The sequence below is a fragment of the Netta rufina genome (genome assembly GCF_964035555.1).
Source record: "Netta rufina genome assembly, chromosome: 16".
Classification (NCBI taxonomy): domain Eukaryota; kingdom Metazoa; phylum Chordata; class Aves; order Anseriformes; family Anatidae; genus Netta; species Netta rufina.
This window is the reverse complement of record NC_140140.1, coordinates 15,366,149-15,390,479: the sequence shown is the minus strand read 5'-3', so window position 1 is coordinate 15,390,479 and position 24,331 is coordinate 15,366,149. Positions and strand designations below refer to the sequence as shown.

Sequence of the window (24,331 nt, the reverse complement as noted above, 5' to 3'; positions counted from 1 at the left end):
TACAGGAAAGACCTTAAGCTATTGGTGCTTCAGTCCTGGATATAGCATGCATGATCTTGTTCGACAAGGAGTCAGGACAATTATCCTTACTAGTGGGACTCTCTCTCCACTCTCATCCTTTACAATGGAAATGCAGATGTAAGTACCTAGGTGTGTGAACAGTTACAGTACTGAAAAAGCATCATTTGAACTCGTGATTTTTTGTTTTATCTCAGGATTTCTGAGTGTTCTGGACTGGTAGCTAGTAGGGAATCATAGAGTGAGTATGACTTGGGTCTCGTTTTCCTCTTTCTTCAGCCCTTTTCCTGTTAGCTTGGAGAATCCTCATGTTATTGATAAACACCAGCTCTGGGTTGGAATCATTCCCAAAGGACCTGATGGAGCCATGCTCACTTCTACCTATGAAAGGAGGTAAAGCAGGATTCCACGTAGTTCACTGGGGTCATGGGTTCTTACAGTTTTGGTTCTTGAAGGAAGACTCTAGTGAAATAAGTGATCTCTGCAGTTGTTTTCTTGGGTGAGCACTGTGCTGAATAACAACACCATTTAACCACTACTGTAGCAAGTTTAGAAGTGGAAGGCTGGAAGGGGTTGAGCATCAGGGCACTGAGTGCACTAAGAGTCCTTAATGGCCCTGATCAGCCTTGAGGGGCCTCCACCCACAGATCAGGAGTGGAGCGTGGGCTCAGGAGTTCCACTTAAGTTCAGGCCAAGGCCTTCGGTCCATGCCCACGCTGCTGTAGAAGTACATCTCCAGCTCTGTCATAACCACACCTGGCTGTCAGCCCTACTGATCTGACCCTGACTTGCTGATTGACTTCCTGACCTTGTCCTCCTTGTCACTGTGGACCTTTCTCACCATCACAGGACTGTGACACTTAATGTCATTGGACCTGATCCTGGTTTACTGACTTCCATTCCTGGCTTGACCTTGGACCTTCCCCATCACCATGACTTTGCCTGATGATCTGGATTTGAGCCTAACTACTCCCCCCTCTGAGTCTTTCCTGCTTGCCTTGCTCTGTTAGTGTGGCAGGGCCCCTGCCCTGCATGCCTTCATATTGTGCTCAGGTGCCACCTTCATTCCTGTTACGGAGCAGCCCACACTCACTGACATGAATCCCTATTCTAAATTTATTTGCTGAAAGCTTAATTGACTTGAAAAATGGCTGGCCTTTGCAACAACTATTTCTGTATTTAAAGTTTGTTGTCATGATTAGTCTCCACCTCTGCAGTGCCTTCTGAAGAAAAACATATCCAAATTGTTGTCAAGCTTTTCATCATTTTTTCTTTCTTTTCTCTGGTCTTTCATCATTTTGCCCATGTCTTTCTTTTCTTCATAATAAACTGCTTCTTCTTCTGCAGCTTTTGCTTTTTCCATAGAAGAAATAAAAATGATGCCAGCGAGAAATGCCAGAGTATATAAGTTCATTGTATATTGACTTCTTTTCCATAATGTAATGATCTCATTGGCATCTCAGCATATCATTTTAAGATGTAGCTTCATGCTTTGCTGCACATATTAGATGGTTCTGCGCTCTGACATTACTAAAGAGTGACATGGCCTTTGAACCAGTACTGTATTTAGGGTTGTCATCCTTCTATAGTACTTTGAAATGAGAATAGTTGATATACGTGTGATATACGTGTTCTTCCATTTAATTTTCTTCCTATTTTTTTAAAATATCACATTCATAAATCTCTTCCAGTTTCGACATTATACCTAAAACTCTGCCTGAGAATTCTGTAATTTTGCCTGCTGCAGGCCTGGCTTGCTCTTTTTCAGCAGTATGGAGAAATCCAAAAATGCATCTAAAGTTTTTACTGCAAAAAAGGGAAAAAATCCCAAATGTTCCACAGAAGTGGAAAGGGACTCAACAATTATAACTGATTTTTCACAGAGAAGCAGCAGCAGTCTGGAAAACCCTTAGACTGTCTGTTTCATTTTCAGAATCTTATCATGATGTTTCATTTAATTTGTTGAAGATACTGTCTCTTGAGTGGGAATGGCTGGGGAATGCACAGTGTTAGGTGTGTCTTGACAGCAGCTGTTTGGTGATATTGGTATTTACAGCTCTTGCAAACATAAATCTGTGGGTTTTTTTCCTTGCATATTTAAGTTTCCTGGGAAAACAAACAAAAAAAAAAAGTATGCAGATTTACATGGAACTAAAAAGAAAAAAATGTAGAGGCATGAGGGAACAGGTGACATTTTAGTCAGGACTGGAAGAAACAGATGAATCCTACTCGTTGTAGAGCAGTACATTAAGTGATTCACTCTGCTTATACCCCCAGTAAACAATAACCATAGCAACCAAATTCACTTTTTGCCCCCCCAAGCCTCACCACACCTAGTTTGCCAATAATTATTTTTAATAGCTGTAATGGTAGTCAGGCTTCAGAGCATCTACAGACTTTTCTGGCAGAACTTTCACTCCTAACGTTAGTATTAATCATAAAACTTGTATGGCTGCACGTTTCAACTTGTTAGATGTTGAATATTGAAGCTTAGATCATCTTCAGTGCGAAGGATAAAATTTATAGTAATAGCATCGTGTAGCCAGTATTACTAATACCGTGTGTTTGGCATGGGTGATTGGGAGTATGGATGTGCTATTTTAGATGAATATCAGGAAGTAAATTTGCATAAAAAATGGAGAGGAGGAAATACAATGATGGTACTTGACTGTTCTTGTTTGTAGGTTTTCGGAGGACTATTTATCTTCTCTGGGCAAAACAATTGGTAAGTGAGGTGTGTGGATTTCAGAAACAGACTGTTGTACAGCATTTCTAGAAAATTATTGGAAGGTGTCTGAAATGTTAAAGATCTGAAAATAGGTCCTGCTGTTGCATTTGAAAATACAGCAGGTAATGTTGTATCTCTTTGTCTAGGCTTTTGTTGTACTTGTAACATCTTTTATCCTGTTAACGCTACACTTTAGAAAACCTGTAACACTGACTTTTGCAACAACAAAATCTGAAGTTTATACCTTGACAACAATGTTATTGAAATGATTTATTTATTTTTTAATTTAACTTCTAATACACCAACTTTAATGTCAAGGAAGCAGAAAAGATTATGGAGAGAAGCCATGTTGTTGATCTACTTTTCTTGCACAGTCTGTGCTCTCTGTTCCAGGAGAAAACTGCTTTGAACTCTACGTTTCCCTATCTTGTTGCAGGTAATCTTGTGCGAGTTGTACCTCATGGACTGTTGGTGTTCTTCCCATCATATCCTGTCATGGATAAGAGCTTGGAATATTGGAGAGTATGTTAATTGTTGTCTGTCTATAGGTGACTTAGTTGCACACTTCAGACCATTTGTATTTATGCTATCTAACAATGCTCATTCAAAATTCTTTGTTAATAAGTAATTATTAAATTCAGAAAGTAAAAAGTCCGAGTAAGGAGTAATAATACATTAGTACGTTGTCTGATCTGGTCTTAGAGTTCACTTAATTTCACCACGCTACTTTTTACTAAACCTCCAAATTGTAGTTTGTTCAAGTGTTTCAGCTTTTGAGAGGAATAAAAATCCCAGGATGAATCTTTGTTTTTAATTTGTAGCCATTGGAACTGTAATTTTTTTTAAAACTGCTTTGTTCATGACTTGAGCGTCTCTAGTGAGATTTGACAGAACAGTTCTGCTTTATACTCTCCTCCTCCTTAAAAGTGAATGCTGGGACAAAGATATCATAATAATTTTTTTTAAAAGTGAATTGACCCCAGAATGGGTGGGTCTCTGAGAGGTCAGTGTTGGGAACTTGCAAGTTGGAAGGAAAATAAACGGACCTCTGTTCAGTGTAATGTTTGAGTTGCACCACCTGTGAAAAACCACTGCTTTCCCGGTGTCATTAGAATTGTGTGTTTCTGCACCCATCTCCTCATGTTTGGCAAACGCAGAACAGATGGTGAGAGGCATCTGTGATGACCGCCCCTGACCATTTCCTTTCCCATGGTCATTTCTGGTATAAGTCTCCTTTCACATGGGCGTTTCTCATATGTTCATTATCTGTTTAACAGGAGCATGATTTTGCTAAAAGAATAGAAGAAGTGAAGCCAATATTTGTGGAACCCAAGTATAAAGGAAGCTTTGCAGAGGTTGGTAATTTGCATTACATACCTGTAATGTTTCCACAAGCTATTATGATATTTAAATACCTTCTTTATCGTGTGCTTAGGTGCTAACCGCATGTTCCTAGAATAAAATCAAAATGCTCCAAGAGCTTCTTTGAACTATATCTTTTTCTATTCATCTTTCCTTTACTCTTTCACCTAATTGTGCAAGGAAGAGTCTTCCTTTGAAATCCAGTGATGTGTAACAGCAGCAAACATGCACATTTATTGAGTAATTGACATAGTAGAAAGCTGTCACTTCAGTAGCTGGTATCTTTGGTTTGTGGACCATTTCTTCCCACCTTGTCATGCTTTGGGTGTTTATTAATTTGTGCAGTACCTGTGTGATTAAAGATGTTTTTAAGTAGCAGATTGGTACTAATGTTTATGCAAGAGCTCTCTCCCCAGAGAAAGAGAGAAAGAGACCAAACAGATATTTATTACCCTTGAGACAAATTTCTGAGAATTTTCCTTGCTCCATAAAATAAAAACAGTTTCTAAAGGAAAGAATTCAAAGTTAAATAAAAGAGGTTTAGTTTGGAAACACTGGAATACAGAACATTCTGGACAACTTCCTTTGCTAAAAAGATGGACACACATAACATAATGCAAAAATAGGAGTAGCACCAGAAGATGCTAGGTAGGATTTGTTCTGATTTTTCTCTGAACCAGTATTGAGGGTACCTCAAGTATTTTGTCCTGTTAGTGAACTGTTAAAGGAGATTCTTGACCTAGATTGCTGTAGTTTATGGATTTTCTCTCTCTAACCTCAGGGTCAACATTAGTTTTATAGGCTGACTTTTATTAAATTGCAGTTTCTTCATAGGGAAAAAAATATTTATCTGCTTTCGTGGTCTCTGCTTGCTAGTGAATCATGTTCTGTTGAATATTATTTGAGATCCTGTCCTAACTTTCTAAATTATTGAAAATTCCACACTTTCCCTGCTTTATTCTTGTTTATTGATAGCTGCTCTATTTGGTTCTAAGAGTAATACCCTTGAATTGCTTTGTCTGCTGATTTTATTCAAGGATTTGTAGGAGCACAGGGCAGTCATAGTCTACCTTCTTATAAGAAGTATCTGATACCCGTCTTCTGTGTATCCCCATATGCATTTTAGATTTGACTGTAACATAAAGGTTTTGATGACCAAATGGCTTCTCATATCTGCAATTAGTAAAAGTAAACAAAATGGTACTAAGTCAAATTAATTGTATTTCACATCTTGGTGGACAAGTCAAGTTTACCTAGTACAGGTTTCTATTTAGACAGATGCAAATGTTAATACCATTTTTACTTAAACTAGTTTATCTTTTAGGTAATGGATGCATACTATGATAAAATTGTCTGTCCTAAGTCCAATGGAGCTGCTTTTTTTGCAGTATGTCGGGGAAAGGTAATGTAAATGAGAATTTATTTTATCTGAGATCAGATTATGTAGTGGACATGATGTCATTTGGGATTTAAGAAGAACATTTGCATTGTGTGACTGTAGTTATATGTGGGAAAAAAAAAAACAACAAGAAGAAAAATGGGATGCCCTGAGGCCTTTTCAAATTTATGTCATTATACGTATGTTTTATTTCCTGTTCTTATCAAAGGGATACACCTCTGAGTTCTTTAAGGGGAATGAGCATCGCGATACATTTCCTGTTGGCTGCTCACAGCAAACTTGACTCATCAGATGAGAACAAGAGCTTAGGAAGAGGATTAAAAGAAAAAACAGCAGTCAATCATGTTATAACAACATTGCTGAAAACTAAAAAGTATTGCTCAGTTTTCAAGATGGAATTTTTAGTATGTTCAGGTCCCCAGGGAATATTCAGTGACCTTTCATTTATGATTAACAGTGTTGATACGTTGATCTATGATACCAGTGGAAATATTTGCCAAGTCACAAATTACTCCTAGAGTCTTTTTGCTGCTGCCTGCTGTCTACCAAAAGAAACTTGACTCAACATCTTTTGAACCTTCAGTCCTTTTCATCAAAGTGGTTGTTGGATCAATTCAGAAAAGCTATTGTTCTTTTTGCTGGGACTCTAGTAAATGGTCTCTACTGTCCTTCCAACAATACAGTGTCACCCTCAGAGGAATGGAGTCTTTGAAGAGATCGTGCTTTTCAGTAGTGCACTGTTTTGTTTATTGTAAACAGAGAGTTAATAGTATAACTTCAAAATTGGAAATATCTGAGAAGATAAACCAAAAGAGCTGTGTTGTCAAAAGCTACCGAAAACTAGCTCCCTTCTCAGCCATTACTTCAAGGTTCCCTTTGATGTTGTTGCTCAACTTCTATGTTGACAGTCGATTTTAGCTAACTTTTTCTGTTCTCGCTTTCCTGAAAGAAACCTAGAAAACCAGTCCTTTTCATAAAGAGGAGATTCTAGGACAGTTGCTCTAGTCGCCTTACTAGTTTAGGGAATGTGATAAAATTGATAGCTCCAGGTGGATGGCAGTGCATGCTGTGCTTTCTTTTTTTGTTGATTGTGCTGGTTTAAGCAGACTAGAGTTGGTCGTTCTACCCCATCCATCTGTGATATTACACTCCACCACAGCTGTTTGTGCAGCGTGGTAAATGAGATGGGAAAATGATTCAGCTGAAGAACAAACCAACTTTTTTTCCCCAGAATTATTTTTGTCTGTTCAACTCTGATTTTGTTCACTGGTTTGGCAGCATAGCATGGGACATAAGCATGCACAAGGCCATGAGTGACGACAACTCCTTGTACAGATGTAAGCAGCACATCTGGTGAATATGAAATTAGAATCTGGTAACAGATTTCTGGTAACTTTCCATTACTGCTTTGAAATGATTCTGTTCATTTTTAATGTCAAAGAAGATTAACCATGTTCTTATTCCATCTTGGTAACAATTCAGGGTATGGAATGTTTAAACAGAATCTTCTGAATAGGGCTGTTCTACTTATCCAGGAATAAGACATTCCTTAATGGTATTGGCAGAAGTATAATTCAGGGCTTCCTAGAGGATAAAGCCAAGTTTAAAGTCCTGGTAATAAAAGCAAAAAATCTGGTTGATGTATTGCACTTGGCTAGGAATTTAATATAATGGGAATAAAGGGCCCATAACTGCTGAACATCTCTGAAATGTCAATTCAAATCCTGTTGGTAATTAAAAACACTCTTTTCAGGCCAGTGAAGGCTTGGACTTCGCAGACGTAAATGGACGAGGAGTCATCATTACTGGGCTTCCATTTCCTCCCTGTATGGAGCCCAGAGTTGTTTTAAAGATGCAGTTCCTGGATGAAATGAAAAGAACCTGTGTGGGTGCACAGGTAATGATGAGCAGTTCTTAACTGTTGGCTACTTGTAGGTTTGCTGTGTCTTTCTTTCTCCCTCTGTGGAACTTGGCTTTTCTTATCCTCCCAGCCTTGTGGGACCATGAATATGAAAACAGTCAGACAACGCTGGGAGTCTGTCACAACCATATTCACATTTTTCTGATAATGTTAAGGGTTCCAAATTCTGTCTCCACTGACATGGTTGCAATCAAATACAGGCTCCAAAAAATGTTGTAATTAAAATTTCAGTTGAAGTCTTTGCGTGTATGTCATCCGTGCAGCTTTCTGAGGGAATTGTTTCAACCAAAAAGAGGGTGGGCAAGAAAAAATGCTTGTGCTGTCTGGTTTGTTTGTGGGTTATTTTTTTTGGTATTGCTTCAGGCATAAGAATGAATGGCATTATAAATTTAGGATATTATCCTGCAAGATAGCTTTTAGGTATTAAATAATACGGTCAGTCTATTGGAGTACAAAAGCTCTCAGTGCATCACATTCTAAATATATCCTGGAGCTGTATATTACTAGTTGGGTCTTCTGTGTCCCGTAAGCCAGGTGTGATGTTTGAGGCAAAGTATTTGGCTTTCCCAGGCTTTTAGAGATTGCTCGGAAGATCTTACTGATATATTTTTTAGTGATGTAGAAGGAAATAATAACTGTACATCATGGAGAATGTTTCACCTGGTAAATAATGTTAATTCTTTTTCCCACCTATTGCAGTATTTATCTGGGCGTGAGTGGTACAATCAGCAAGCTTCCCGGGCTGTTAATCAGGCTATCGGCAGGGTCATCAGACATCGCCAGGACTATGGTGCTATTTTCCTGTGTGACCACAGGTGAAACCTTGGTTCTGGAATATAAATGTATCAATATCTTTGTAACCCGAAGTGTGTTTGTATATTGTATGTAAATGTGCTGAGGTTACTGTTAGGAGAAGGCTACAGTTCATAAGTAGTTGAATGACTTCATTTAATGGGTAAGATGATTATTTTCTTAAAGCAGTTCAATTATTTGTTATCTTCTGCTCCCAAAATATACTATCTTGGAGCTGCAGAAAGAGCTTAATGGTATTACTGCAAAACAAGCTAACTTGCTGAATTTGTTTGTAAGTCTTTTAAAAGAAACAAAATTTGCATGGCAAGAGTTAGATTTTCACCCCATGCTACTGGAAATCGTGTGATTGCCACTTCAGTTTTACATTTTCTCCATCTCTCATTTGAGAAGGCAGATACCAGAACTGCAGTTTTGGAGAGGAGGAAAATATGGAAAGATTATATTGCTGAAACAACAATTCTTCAATTGATAGCCTTCAGTGTTGAGGCCTGACGGGGAATACTGAGCATGTTGCAGTTCAGTAATCCTGTTGCACGCTTAAAGACTTTATGGCAAAAGATACGAACTGGGTCATTGCATAATACCTGCTATCAACAAAGCCCTTTTCTCCTGAGTGCAGACATCATTCCATTATATTTACTTCGCTGTTGCAATCCCTTTTGTCTTGCTGCTCCTCTCTTGTCTTTTTGGACCATGATCTTGAATTTGTTTAATTCATTTAGGCCATCTGGCAAATAATTCTCTTCTTTTCTAATCCTACCAGGTTCACAACCAGCGATGTAAGAGGCAAGCTGCCTTCATGGGTCCGCCCTTATGTGAATGTTTATGACAACTTCGGGCATGCAGTCAGAAGTGTCTCCACGTTCTTCCGTGTTGCTCAAGAAATTGCAAGTATCTTTAAACAAAAATAATAATAATAATAATGGATTTATTGGTAATGTTGGAAACTGGGAATTCTAAGACAAGAGATATGTGAAGGAGTCACTTGTTACTGCTAAACAACCTTTCTTTGGGGCATCGTCTTGCATTGGAAGCTTTACGGGAAGGGAGGTATGCATTATCTTCCTCCAAGAATGAGCTGTGACAGGATATGTGGTCATGCTGTGCAACTCCTCAGGTTAGATCACAAAAAAAACTTCCTTTTCCAGTCCCTCCTGAATAAACAGTGCCTTCACTGGATGACATACAAATACCAAACTGATTTTAGCATCAAAAAAAAATTCCTTCTTCTGGGAGAAGGCATATATGTGAAAGAGTTAAGGGTTTGACAACCCTTAAATTTAGATCTAAGCTGACTGGTGTAAAGAGTGAGACAAACTCAGCAGTTATTACACTTCATCACTGGCTCATCTTAACTATTATGATTTCTCCATTAGCATTAAGAAGCTCTCCTTCTCAGTAGTAGTTCCTTGATATAAATAGCAATCCTTGTAAAAGACTTTCTAATGCACTGGAGAAAGGCATAGCCAGAAATGGGCTGGAAGCCAGAACAGGGAATTCTTTGTTCTCCAAATGGAGACTAAGACTAAAATAAACATTTAAATTTTCACAACAGACTTGGATTATTTCCTGGAAGATGCTTTAGCCAAATGAAATGTTATTCAAAATAATAAATTACAGATTAAGGATTTTGGATGAGTTGATCTTCTCTGATCATAAACAGGAGTTTTGTGGTACATAAAAACGACAACCCAATATGCGTTGCCAGAAGGGGCCGTGTTGCAGGAGTAGTGTTAAGAAGCAATTGTTCTTCAACGGTGGCACAACCCCTTTTCTGTTACAAGTCACTTAGCACTAAGCCTGCTTGCTATTCTTCGCCTGTGTGTGTCACCTTATAGTTATTTGAGCCTGTCATCAAAAACATGTCAACCAGAATGCTTAAAAAATCTTGACAGCAAGATTGTTGGGAAAAAAGAGATGCCTTCAGGTTGTTGCTGAGATTTTGGGTTGCAAAGGAAGTGGTGTGGAAGAGTAGCTTTTGCCCATTGTAACATTTTTGTAAACTGCTTGCAGATGCCCCCGCCCCAGCCACAATGCCTTCCTGGCTCTGCTGATTTTCTCAATGAAAATGATCTGGCACCATCTACTTCATCAGAGCAGATCCTCTCCCTGGCAAAAGCCAAAAATTTGGATGACCATGTTCCCAGTTTGAAGAGGAAAAGATTAGGTAGGTTTGGGTCCTCACAAATGCACTTTGTTGTTGTTGCCTTAAGACAAACAGAAGAAAAAAGAAAAGGAGGAGCAAGGGACTAAAAACTGGAATGGAAGACAAAGCAAGGAAGGCTCAAAGACCAATGTATGAGTCTGATCAGAAGGGATATAGCATGGCATTAGGAAACAGGGGAACCTTTTGCAACTACAGAGCAGGGAGGCTGATGTGCCCTGAGTAGGCGTCCTGCAGAAGAGGAATTTATTGGAGTATCGTAGATACTTTTAAAAATAAAAACTGGAAAACTGTTCTGACTAACACTAACTTTCACACGACCTTCCAACCTGTTGTTTAAATGATTCTTACACAGCTAAGAAAATAGAAAGAGGGTGTTGGCCTTGAAGGAAAACAGTGTTTCAAAATTTGTGGTAAGCTAATGCAAAATAATAGTCATTCTTGTATCAGGTATTTGTTCAGAATGTTCCGCTCTGTTTTGTTCCCTGTTTCTGAACAGAACAATGAAGTTGTTTTTAAACCCGTGGTTCCAAAACAGTTATTGACTGTGAGATTGAGTGTGAGATTTCTCATTACGTCCAAGCCAAATATGAGTGCAGACTGTCGTTGAAAAGGAGTTACCTTGGCCACCACCTTTTTCTCCCTCAATTTCCAACAGTGCACCTATGCTTCTTCCCATAAGTTGAATCCATGTATTGTGCAGTTGCAGAGCGAGTCAGATGAACTTGCTGAACAATTTACCTTTCACACAACTGGTAGACCCATCTCCAAATATAAGCTGGAATATGTTATAGAGGGGAAAAAAGCTGCTTTCCTTCTTTCAGTATGGGTTTTCAGTTGCACTGATTAGCTGTAACACCAAACTGTGGATTGCTACATAAGATTTTGAGGCATTGTTACATCAAAGAAAATGTCAGAGATAACGTGAAAAAGTTTATTTGTCATCTGTGTTATGCAGTAATGCCAGTAAGTGGAGATGGAGCATCTAGCCTGTGCATGGAATATGAAGAAAAACTGTTCTCACCTAGAAAACAACGTCTTGGGCTCTTGGATGCCTTGGAGCGCAATGAGAAGAGCAGTGGAGCTGCAGAGGAGGAAAGTGGCTTGCCAGGAGAGGAAGAGGTAATGACCATGCTGTAACAAAATACTTAATTATAAGTAAAAATCGTAGGCTCTAAAGCAAAATGGATTTGGTATTAACGTAAGTACCAGTTCAACCCTCTTTTAAGAAAAACTCAATATAATCAGCACTAGAAACTGCAAGTTCTTATAATTAAGCTTAATCAGTTTCTTGCTGCATTAAGCTGGAGGGCCAACAAGTGCACACTTGCACTGTGCTCCATAACTGCTGACCGTTTAGATTCCTGTTTACCATGCTCTCGGAAGAGTAAAGAGCCTTCAAAGATGTTGGTAAATATGCAGGTCCACCTGGGTGGAATCTGTGTCAGTACTTGGTGTCTGACCAGATACTGAACTGAAAAAAAATAAGAGTGTGTATTTATGTATTTACTTGTACTTTCAGATGACAATCTTTTATTTGTCTCAGAAAATTAATATTTCAGACTTGTGGAGTTTCTTTTCAAAATGAGAAATTTATTACTGCGTCAAGACCAAGAAAACATCTGCATTGTTTGATTTCTTTCCTCTTGGATTGGGGTTTCTGATACATCACCATCTGAGCTGTGTTCTTGCTTTCTCAGAAGTCCTTGTTTGCAGTTGTTGTGGTAGCTCTGTATTGCCTGACTACTATCAGCGTAGTTAACTGCTGCCTTGTACACTTGGTTTGGCTGATGACTGGGTTTAGACTCCAGAAATGTCTAGATCAGCATACCTAAGCAGTTTGCTTCAGGGAAAGTGTAGGGTCTAAGGAATATCTAAAAAGCCCTAAGGGATGTGTTCAAAACAGAGGGGGGATGTACAAGCTTTGAGAAACAGGAACAGAAAACATTTACTTGTGTGCAGCTGATGAGAAATCAGATTCATCACCCGTGGGCAGCCTAGGCGTGACATGGTATGGACACCTGAACTTATTCTTTGGAAAGCTTGACACATCTCTAGGGTCACTCAGATCCAGTGTCCTATTAACACAGCTGTACTGTTTATGGTCTAGTTCAGGATTTCCTCAAGTCAGATAAATTGATGGTCCTAACGGCCTGACAGTGAGTCAGCTTGTGTCTGCCTTCTGATACTACATTACTACTCAGCTGTGACTTGCAGAAGACTGGGGTGTCATCCTGTGCTGCACCTAAATGGATGACCACCGGCACCAGAGATCTGGGGTGTGTGGTGCTGATTTGATGCCTCTGAGGGAGCCAGATTTCATTCTACAAGTCTTGTGTTGAGCTGATTTTACTAACCACTGGATTTGGACTGATAACATGGCTGGTGTTCTTTCGTATCTTTATTCGCCACCCATCGTAGAGTCTGTATTACCATTTTTTTTCCTTTATCAAGGTTGTGCTGTATCCGTAAGTATGGAAATCAAGCTGCTATCATTCTGAAACAATTTCCTGGAGGGGGAAAATGCCCTCTAAGAAAACAAGCCTTTGTCATCTCAAATCAAAATACAAGAAATAGTCTCTGATTCCATTCAAAGAACAATTCGACAGTTTCCCGTGACCAGTTTCCCTTCTGATATATGCCTCGTGGAAGCAGTATTTCTTCTGCATCGTACTACTAACGATGCAGCCTGTGTGTAGTCTGGGATTAAAAAGATGTCTCTGGGCCTTTTTGTGACTTACTGCATGTATCATGCATGGCTGACTTGCAGCTTGCATTCCAGTTCTTCATTTCATTACGTGACACTTAAAATATATTTAAATGTGAGCGTCCCCTGGTCAGCTTTGTCTGGAGTTCATTATCCTTGCAGTGTTATGAGTGCACTGAAGGCTGTATTCCTGAGTATCAGCAACTTGCTCTACAAACTGTAAAATCTGAGGTTGCTGGCTGACTTAGGGCTTTGTTTTTGTTGTTTTAGGTGTGTTTAATTTAGTTTGTCTCCAAAGCTTTATGATCTGAATAGACATTTAGAAGCCACAATAGAGCACAGGAATACTATTGTCTAGGAATACTGTTGTGTTTCACTGGTTTCTCTTACAAATGAACAACGAACTCTATTCTGTAAATGCACTGATAGTCACGTACTCACTAAGAAATTGTTTTACTGGGCAAGAGCAAAGAAATAAATCACTTGATAATACTACCTGCTTTCTCAACAGGTATGGAGAAATCAACTGGCAGTATGGGGCTATCCCACAGCTTTATCTGTTGCTCAGATGAATGCTTTTAATGTGGTTGATACCGGCTTGTGCTAGTACTGGGGAGACTGCCGTTAAGCAATTCCACTCCTCTTGCTTATGCCCACTCATCTTTTAGAGCCTCATATATACCAATATTCCTTGTCACTGCAGTACAAGAGCAATTATTTGTTGCTGGGAACGGGGAGCACTAAGAATTGGTCAAACCACAAGTGTTTTTAATACTACCTTATCCCATCTGCCCTGCTATTTTTTTCCAAGACTGCTTAAGCTTCTTTTCTTAGTATCCCAGGAACCCTGACGCAGGGTTTCTTCAGAAGAGAAGTACTTCCAGGCAGGAAAATGAAGGAGCATGTGAGGCATCAGGAACACACTGTGTACACTGCCAGGCCCACGCTGAAACAGCTAGCCTTAAGTCCAGTTTTGCTTCATTAGGAATCTGCACCCTCAAGACCAACTTTTTTTTTTTTTTGTAATTTGCTCTCTTTTGGTCCCTCTTGCTGAAGCATCCAGTGTATGATTGCTTTCCAGAGAGAGGTGAGTGTCCCAGGCTCTGTTGCAATGATTTAGGTTGATTTGTTTCACTTTTAAATGGTGTTACAGGCTGGGTTAACAAGCTTTAGTGCTAGAAATGGCTAAATTAAGTGGGTAATAACTTTAAAAAGCAATTTTGTGAATTTTCTTTTTTAATCTCTGCAGGCCCAGCGTCTGTCAACACTCTCCCTACAGTATGAGAAGAGGTTAACAGATGAGCAAAAAGGAGGAAGGAAGAAAATAAAGCTAGTCAGCAATCCAGTATGTATTTTCATGTGTCTGTGCCATCCTTTTGATCTGCAGAATGCTGTAATTTGAACTGCAAATTTCCAGGCAGACAGATGACTGATGTAGACTGACACTGATTCCAAAACAATTATGTTTTTTCTCCAAATTGTAAATATTCATCAGTGCACATCTGAAATCTGTTTGTCATGCTCTTTCTCAAGTCTGGACATCACAGGTCCAATTAAGCACAGGTTCAGGTAGGATTAGTAGGATAAAAGAATTGCTCTGACTGTGACTACCTTGCAAACATCACCTCCCATTGACCCGGTGTGGTGGCTAGTTCATTCTTTTTTATAGATGTTGGAACCTCAAAGAGTATAACTGTCCCGTTTTGTCTGGGTAAGTGATTACGCAATAACACGACCTGTGGTGGGTCATTGTTGTGCGTTATGCTTGCAGCTGTGCATTATTGTGCATTGTCTCCAAAGAGGATTGAGACACCACAGTAAACTCATGATGCATCGTGTTGTCTGAAAGCCATGATAAATTTGTGAGGATTCCCTGGGTGATTGTGGATGCCGGTAGTTGTCCAAGGTACTGTCCTAACTGGGTGCGCTCTCTCTGTCAAAGAGGCTATCAGTCACTTGGCATCCAACACTCATAAAAGTATTCACAGATCCCGAGGCGGATGGTATCCAAGGTGTGAGAAAGGAAACACCTTCGCAGAAGATTGTGTTTGCAGTTTGTTGCTATCTGATGTCATGATGAATCAGCCCAGCCCTCAAGGTTGCAGTACATCTCGTTTCTCTTAATAAGGCTTCTCCTAAGAATAGAATTGTGAAATGAGTCTTGGCTGCCTTCTCTAGGAAACATTCCTCCGAAGCAGTCAATTTTGTCAGTGGAGTAGGTGTATAACAGCATTCCTTTTAATTCCCTCATGGAAGAACGTTCACAGTTGTTAGAGGGACTAATGTTTTACAAATAGGTAGGGTAATCATCTGGGGAAAATAATACACTCTTGCCTCAGAGGATTGCCCCAGTGAGATTTCTTTTGGGCTGATGCATGTCAAGGGTCATGGGTGTATATGTTCAAACCGTGTAAGCGCATTATGATGCAGTCTCTTTCATAAAGAAGGGTTTGTTTTGAATCTCTTTCAAGTCCCTGCAGCTTGTTATTATGGAACAAAAATGTTTCCCAATACTAGACAGCAATATACCTTGCATGTGTTTATAGTGTCTTAAAGAAATTTTTAGAGGAACAGAAATGAGTAAACACCTTCCATTCTTTGAATCTCGTGCTTTGTATAGCCAGAGATTTACGTTTTTTGGTTAATTTTATTCTTAGAGGAGGCAGGCCCTGTTAGATTTATGTTTCTTTTGTGGCACTGAAGCTATTTTTTTTTTCAGGGAATGCCACATGGATAGATGCTTTTTTGGATGACTACAAATATTTCATGAGACACAGTAGTATGTTAGTTGAAAGCATTGCATTGTTCTATGTGTAGTCCAAGGCACACAGTTATTACTTCATGTTTAAGATGTCTTCTGCCTCCCTAAATTATCAAATGTTTAAAGAATCTTGTGGAATGTAAATTTGTTGCTTCTGTCTGAATTCATGTGAGAGTAGTTTCTCTTGTCATCATGTCTACTGAAAAATCTTCCCATCTTTGCAGGAAGCTGGTAAGATAGCAGACCCAACTGAGCCAAAGAAAGCCAGAGCTACATCGTACATTGCAACAGTGAAGCAGACCCTAAGCCAACAAAGCTATGATCTCTTCTCTAAGGCTCTTCAGCACTACAAGAAGACAGATGACTTCAATGCTATGTTGTCTCAAATGACTTCCCTTTTTATTGAGGATGAAAAAAAACACATCTTGTTACGAGGTATGACAAGTTCCCTAGTAAGTTTATATGACATGACCTTTGTCTTCCAAATAGACTTGTGCATTTCATGAGTAACCATTTTACTTTTGAAGTACACGTCAATTAGGGCAATAACCATTAGCATTCATCACTTTATATTCTCAGAACAAACACAAAATACACTCTCAATCTAATTATTATGACTCTAGTTTGCATACTGAGAGGCTTGAAATAAAAAATATATATTCAATGGAAGCTTATGCTATTTTTGAACTTTGCCTAAAAGAAGAATAGTTTAATCCCTGTGATTTGGAAGGGAAGGAGGTAAGATGAAGTTTTGTCTTGAAGGTTGTCAGGAGTTGGCTGTACACATTCAGAAGGGTTCAGTGTTAAAGCTGTAATTAAGTAGTCAGGATATCTAGAGAAGTCTTCTATTAAATAATGATGAGTATAAGTGATCTGGACAAGCACGGATAGTTTACAGGTTTACCTAGTATTTTCCTGGCTTCTAATGTCTGGCCTTCCAATACCTAATTTATCACCCTCTTTATCAGGGACTGTAGTTATAGGACAAGGAGTAATGGCTTTAAACTAAGAGGTGGTAGGTTTAGATTAGATATACGGATGAAATTCTTTACTCCAAGGGCATTGAGGTACTGGAACAAGTTGCCCAGATGTGGATGCCCCTTCTCTGGAAGTGTTCAAGGCTAGGTTAGGTGGGGCTTTGAGCTACCAGATCAAGTGGGAGGTGTCCTTGTCCTTGGCAGGGGGTTGGAATTAGGTGATATTTAAGGTCCCTTCCAACCCAAGCTATTCCATGATGACTGAATTGACAGGAACTAGACTTCCACCAACATTTATTCTAGTTTAACAGAGTGTTTCCTCTGTGAATTTTCCTTTCCCTCTCAATTTTATCAAATTGAGAATGATCAGCTTTTGAATAGAGGAGAGTACTGGAGCATGGCTGTTCAGGTTTTGAGAAAACGAGATGGAAAGTTGTTATGGAGTGAAGCTGGAAACTCAATGCTTTTATTGACTGAAAGTCAATTACCCCATTAATGCTTCTTTTTCAGTAGATGATGCTTCATGAGAATAGTGCATATATTGCAATAGGAAAGTGAAACTCTGAAGAAGACTTTACTCTAGTGACCTGCAATGTCTTAGCAACCCATACAAGATTAGCGTATTTACTGAGGACCACCTTTGAGTGTTGTTTATGTCCTAAAATAAGTGATGAAATCTGTCATTCTGCTATGTTCAGGATAATTTAGCTATCTGGCTTATTTGAATTCTTCTGCTAGTACATTAGAAATAATTTCGATCTGTGGAAATGCAGAAAGAAATGGAGGCAGCTCTGTGAAAGTCAAAAGGAATAATGGGTTTTCTGTACATCCTCTTGCTTAATGAGTCTGACAAAACTTTCCTAAATTTTCCCTCATTCATTTGTTTCTGTGGTTTTGTTTTGAATGGTAGGGACTTTTTTTTGTTTTGTTTTTAAAAAATATTTTAAAATAAAACATCTGATTCCGGCTCTCTTGCTTCTACTTTACAGAAAATTTCCTTATAACAGCACAGTAAGATTTGAGTGTAAATTATTTACTCATCTTGTAATTAGCAAGGAAACAGGAGAGGACAGTGAGAAGAGATCTGAAAGTACCATTGGTTGTTTGCTGTGCATAGAAGCAAATGGACAGGTTTTTCTGTGACTTTGTTCATCTTTAAAAAAATAAAATAGTTACTCATCTTGTAAATTATTTAAGGCTAACTTTTAAGGTTAAGAAATGAAAAGCTAAATACAAGCTCTTAGTACTAACAGTGGCCACGGTCTGTTTCCCAATTTGCCTGTCTTACTAGTCAAGCTTTCAAAAGCTTTAGGCACGTGAAATCTAAAGTTCATTTGACTTGCAGTGAGGTTTAGGCTTTTGGCTAGTAAGTGTTTTACAGTGGAGCAAGGTGACGTATGTCAGCTGTTTTTTGCTACCTGCCTAGCAGACACTTTGACCCCACAGCTTATGAGGTAATTTACGACATTTTCCAGCAATTACCGGTTTCACTGAAAAGTAACCTACTTCCGTTTTACATTGGAAAAATTAATTACCTACTGCTTCTTTGGATGATTGCACTATAATTGACCTCTACGTGCTTTTTAACTGTGCTGATTTGTTATTTGGCTACACTTTATTTTCTTGGTACCTAACCCAGGAGTCCTACTGTCATAAATTTTTGTAGCATTTGTTACCTGTTGTAGATTTATTTCCTTTTTTTTTCCTCTTCCTCTCTCTAATGGAAGAATTTTACCAGTTTGTTCGACCTCAACATAAAAAACAGTTTGATGAAGCATGTTGCAGTCTGACTGGAGTGGGCTGTGGCTACAAACCTGAACACAGCCTCCTGCAGGAAGAGAGAGAGAGACTGGCAAAGAAAATAGGTGAGGAGCTTGATTCAGTGTTGTGCAGTTGTATCCTTTGATGGGACATGTCCAACCACAGAGCAAGATGCATCTACTACATAGATATGCAAGGATGGAAAGCAATTTTGATGAATCAAAATTTGAGCTCAGTCTGCTCTGCATGATCCTCTCACCCACCTTCCCGTGAGCATATACAGATGCCTGAGCTTTAGTTACTGCATAGTTAGTAACAATGCCATCTTATTTCAAAAGGGCTTTTGACAGATCTGTTTAGATCTTGAATCTAGTCTGCGGGTTTCAAAACTTTGTGAAATTTTTGAAATCCTGAAACATTAAGGTGCTAAAAAAGCAGGGTGTTGGCTCGTCCCCTCTTAGCAAAGAAATGTGTCAACATCCCCTAGTGTTTTCAGCACAAAGCAATGTACTTTGAAATACATTGTTCTATTTTCATTCTTCCCTAAATTCACTGTTAACGGACTGGCTTGATTTAACAGAAGGAAAAAAGAGTCAGCAGAAAACAACATTCTCAAAGGACTCATACACGCAGCTGAACCCTGGACTCCACTTGAACCAGGGAGGATTTCACTTGGCAACAGGACTGACTAGTGCAGGTACACTTCATGTTAAATAACATGCACTACCTTGGTATCGTGTTTTTGTGTTTTATATTGTAAATTCTGTTGGGAACCAGTGTTTCCTGTGTTCACAAAGCATAGTGGCTCTTAGTCTGCAGATAGAAATTATGGTAATTGAGAGCTTTCAGCAAGGATTGTGCAAAACAAACACAAAAGCTCATAAGGTGAACATGAAAGAAACCAACTAAAACCAGAAACTTGCATGAGAGACTGACCTGGCATATCTCAGTGAGGGAAAGGGCGCTTTGAGCATGAGGCTGCTGGGGGTTTCCTGTTTGTCCAGAGTTTGTGAATGAGAGTCATTTAAGGAATGTAATTTTAGCTGAGGTCAATGTGAATCCAGGTATGAAGAAAGAAACAGTTCCTGCTTTGTTATCAGTAATGTGTACACTCCTCATATGGACAATCTTTTTTCTACAGAAGTGGAGATTAGCAAATATATTCTCACAGTTGCACATAATCTCTGCATGTATCCCTCTAATCTTGTACTGTCCAGTATTTACCTTTGAAGTCAAAGGCTCAGTTCTCATTTGATTATAGATCTTCCTAAGAACAGCTGGGAATTTTTTGTATTTCTCATAAGGAAATGAGTAGGATAGCTGGACAGCTTAGATGTCTTTCTTTAAAGAATGAAGAATAATCAAAGCCTAATCCTTTCTTTTTAGAATAAATAAGTAAATAAAAAAAAACAACAGTGTTTCCTGGCAGGCTTTAAAAGCTTTTCATGTATGAAGCCATGTTGTTTCTTCTGATTTATTTCCTTGTTTTGCTTTTGAATTTTAAGAACACTTGCATGAAATAGGGCCTTTGTGCTTTTTTTTCCCTGAGGTCTGTGAGATTGATTTTTCCCAGAAATTTGTGTAATTGAAAAAATAACAGTAATAAATGTATGTCCTATTTCTATGATTCACTCCTTAAGTGGGTTATGCTACTATGAGAAGCTACAGACTATAAAATTCACGCCCGTGATTTTCCCCTTTCCAGAAACGTAACTAAGTCCATCTTTAAAAAGTTCATGATCTGTTGAGAAGAACAAATATTTAAATACCAGACGATGTGATTGGTTAATTTAAATCAGTTTCTTATAATACATTTTATCCATATGTACATGCCTTTGTATGTAAGGCATGTACGTGCCTTTACATATATGCATATATGTGAAACAGAACTTTTTCAAAACTAAGACATATCAGAATCCAAGGACCGACACTTGGAACAGAAGTCAACTTGGAGTTTAGCAGGGTGTTCTTAGCTGCACATGTCTTCTCTTGTACTCCTACATTGCTCGTGTGCTATCTCTTTTACTATAATTTTGGATTGGTTATTCTATTTTGACATTATGCTTTCCTGCTGGGGGGGAGGGAGGAAAGGACATCTTTTCTCCTTTTAGTAATAGGAGGTGAGAAATCTATTCCTTAAGGCTGCTGTCAAATTTACTTGCCCTTGTGCCAGGCCATCTGTTGAAAATGCTTCTACTCCTTTGAAGTGTAGCACAAAACATGGTTTGTTGCTGACCTCCAAGAACAGCATCCTCTGTGTTTTTTTTCTCATCCAAAGTGACTATCTGGCATATTTCTCCATCTCAAAGATCCAGAAACTCCCAGATACACCAAAAGGGTTCCCAAGAATTAATTTGCCCAGTTGCTGTTGCCAGGAGCAGGTCTTGGCTCTGCCTAAGTTCAGGTTGGAAGGGGGGGCATTTGACTATGCAAGCAGTGTTGACTTCACTACATTGGAGTAATTCAGGAAACCCCTCTAGAACTCCCCTCTGGAGTAATTCAGGAAAAGAGAAATTGATACGAGAGAAATAAAGGCTCACCTGTTTGCCTCTGTTCCTCCCCCAAGCCCTACTCATCTTGTCTTCTTTGTTTCTCAGGGGATAATGCTGGTCAAGCTCCAAGTAAAGATCCTGAGAAAGCTTCAGGCTCTACGAAAGATCAACTCCAGGTCCTTAGGACTACCTATCTCAATGATGTGAAAAAGAGTTTGGACAAAAGCACTTTCAGCCATTTCTATGAAGCGCTGTTAACTTACAAGAAGACAGACGACTATGATGCTATGATACCAGTGATAGCAGCCCTCACCACTGAGAGGCCAGAAGACTTTCATCTCCTACGAAGTAAGGGTTATTTTAAAGCCATAATTATTTAGTTGAAAATAACACATAGGTGCTATGAGCTCCTGTGAGCAATAATCTTTCACTGTTCATAGCTAGTTTGCAAATAATAGGCTATATGCTGGCCTTGATTGCTTTGATTGGGGCCTCTCTTACTGTGCTATGTAACACCTCAGTTTCACCTTCTCCCCTGCCTCTGCTGTGAACTGCTCTGTGGGAAATAATGCACACAGCATATTCTGGGAAACACTGATAGAGCTTTATTTATTTGTGCGAAGTATCTCTTCAGGGTCAGTGGGATATTGTTGTCTTAATCTCTCAAAATTTTTAGAAAACCACGTTTTTCTGTTGTGTCAACTAATCAGATCACTCCTGACATAGTGAAGAGAAAGAGGGAAATGAACTGTGTGGCACTGTGAGTCATAATCTCCCCCTGAGTATTCTTACAAACAGAGAGTCAGAGTCCTTACTGAACAGATGTTTTGACTAGAGAGGGCTTTATGGTGGAACTGTGTGCTTAGCAGTAAATTGTAATTGGGATTTTTTTAGAATTTTTATACGTGGGTTGTGAATCCTTGTCAACCAAAGAGTAATGAAAAGTTTCCTTTTTGAGAAAGGTTTTTCGGATATTACGTATGCTTGATTTTTGCTAGATCAGTTGTCAGCTGAAGGACTTATCAGTTGTTTATGGTTAGCTGTAGAGAATGGAAAAATTTCTGGGTCAGTTGAAATTGTTTTCAATACCAAATGCCCACCTGTCTACTGGCAAGGAAAATCCTGTAATTATTAAAAAAAATAAATAAATCAAAAAGATGAAGTTTTTCACAAACCTGAAGATACTCTGAGGAGCAAAGGTGATATTGTTCAGCTTCCAAAGAATTGCCTCCAAAACAACAAGTCTTCCATGGTCAGGCATTTATGTTAACTGTATTTTCTTTTGGACAGGGTTTTACATGTTTGTGCGCCCTCATCACAAAGAGCAGTTCAAACAGATGTGTAAAGATTTGACTGGAATGGTCTGTGGTGGGAAAGAGAAGCAATTGCAACACACAGTGCAAGGTGAAAGCAGCCCTCCGAGTTTGGAAAAGTGGTGCACTAAGGCAGAAAACAGCCATGTACAAGGTAGGGCATGAACATTTCTCTGAAGTTTAGATTCTTATTTAGTTACTTTGATGGGTAGAGTCCAAAAGCCTTAGCCGTGGGCTAGGGCCTTCTCACAGTAGGTATCTAAAGGAAGATCAAAGCAATAGGCCATGTCCAAATTACGTTTAAAAAAAACCTATAAGATAGAAGGCAATAAGAGATGGGGGGGCACGAGGAAAGAAGAAAATCAATTATTGTGCCATCTTCTTTAAGCTGTGAAATGGCTAATGACAGAAGGTAGAACTTCTGCACCTAAAGTGGGAAGAGTGGATCAGGATCTACTGTGTCTAGGAATAATTTACCACAGAACTATTTCAGCGTAAAGAGACTTATTCAGTAATGTTGTGTAATACCAGAAACTTCTGTTGCTGATCAGTTTAGCCAAGAAAAAAACAGTTGTTTTTCTACAATGAGAACTTACTGAACTTACTGCTAATTGCGTTTTGTAGAGTCTGTATGTTGTGTTCTGCGTTACCCTGTATTGTATGCCATTGTTTTATGATCAGATGCAGCTGTTCCGAAGAGTGAGGTGCCAGAGAAAACTCAGAGAGAGATTGCCTCCTTCTGCTTTAACCAGGAAGATAAACTTGAATTGCCAAAGACTGAAGAAGGTTCAAAAGAAACCAGTAATGTGAGAGCACCCACGTGCTCTGGAGTTGTACCTCTCTTTCCCCTAGAGATGGAACCAGAGTGTGGTAAGTATAGATGAGATTACCTAGATACAGCTCCCTAATTCTCAGGAATTAGGGTAAGTTATAGGACTGAGAATTATGCTGATGTTCCGTTAAATGAGGACTGTTTCATGCCTATATTTGCACAGGTGCAATAATGTTTTGTATGGTTTACCTAGAAGAACTTGTACTTTCTGCTACTTGCATCTCCTATATCAAAGTACTTCGCTGTCTTTATCACAATGATGTAATAGTTTCCCGAGAACTTGGAGATTTTTCTCAACAACTTCCTTGTAAAGCAAGGATGTAACCTCAGTTTCTAAATGGGGTTCTGAAGCACTGAGAGATTGAATGAGGTCATATGAAAGAAATAATGCAACAGGGCCATGTATTGCGTTATTAACATACAGGAACCTCTTCATAAAACTCATGGTCGTTGGCTTCTGGACCACACTGGAAGCACACGTGCATGAGAATTTCACAGGTGCTAACTGAAATTTAGTCATTTCTCCCCTCTCTTTTTCTCTCTCTCTTTCTCTCTCTTTCTCTGTGCTCTAGGAAGATACCAGTGCTCTGCCTGCAAATCTGAGGATGACGTGCCTTTTAAATGTCCATTCTGTGCCTTCACTCGCTGCAAAACATGTTGGGAGCAGTTCTTAAAGGTTATCTTGTTTATTGGTTTCACTTTTTTCCCGAAACTGCTAGGGAATCTTGTGCTTTTCAAGAGAACTGTGTGGACAGCTGTGGAAACAGAAGTCCTCTGTTTACAGAGAGGACACCCAAATCCTGATGGAAGTCTTAGCACTTGAGCATTTCCTCTGTCATCTTCCTTTTCCATGTTCTGCAGTGTGAGTGGAGGCAAACCTTGTCCTTATGCTGTGGTTTTGACAGCTCCTGTGGTTTTGGTAGCTCCTCCTGAGCTACGTTCAAATGTTTTCCCCTCCAGAGTTATGCAGGCAACAGGCTGGGGAGTCAACTTTTTTTTTTGACATTATTGTATTATATTGCTTAGTTTCATAAATTTTTGCAATCTAAAAACCTCCTATAAGACGCTACCATGAGATGATGC

The 24,331-nt window shown here is 39.1% G+C and overlaps 1 protein-coding gene across 1 annotated transcript in view; it reads left to right on the top strand.

Moving 5' to 3' along the window:
• The window catches only part of RTEL1 (regulator of telomere elongation helicase 1), a gene marked incomplete at its 5' end in the record, with an annotated part of 44,783 nt that overhangs the window by 16,732 nt on the left and 3,720 nt on the right, over nt 1–24,331 (top strand). The window contains 19 exons of the mRNA XM_084296489.1: nt 6–138; nt 298–411; nt 2,703–2,743; nt 3,183–3,268; nt 4,024–4,101; nt 5,433–5,510; nt 7,261–7,404; nt 8,128–8,243; nt 9,005–9,128; nt 10,255–10,408; nt 11,373–11,527; nt 14,362–14,457; nt 16,098–16,308; nt 18,578–18,715; nt 19,192–19,308; nt 21,209–21,451; nt 22,394–22,570; nt 23,098–23,286; nt 23,821–23,924. Of these exons, the coding sequence (XP_084152615.1) occupies nt 6–138; nt 298–411; nt 2,703–2,743; nt 3,183–3,268; nt 4,024–4,101; nt 5,433–5,510; nt 7,261–7,404; nt 8,128–8,243; nt 9,005–9,128; nt 10,255–10,408; nt 11,373–11,527; nt 14,362–14,457; nt 16,098–16,308; nt 18,578–18,715; nt 19,192–19,308; nt 21,209–21,451; nt 22,394–22,570; nt 23,098–23,286; nt 23,821–23,924 (2,498 nt within the window). The remainder of the gene's footprint in view (nt 1–5; nt 139–297; nt 412–2,702; nt 2,744–3,182; nt 3,269–4,023; nt 4,102–5,432; nt 5,511–7,260; nt 7,405–8,127; nt 8,244–9,004; nt 9,129–10,254; nt 10,409–11,372; nt 11,528–14,361; nt 14,458–16,097; nt 16,309–18,577; nt 18,716–19,191; nt 19,309–21,208; nt 21,452–22,393; nt 22,571–23,097; nt 23,287–23,820; nt 23,925–24,331) is intronic.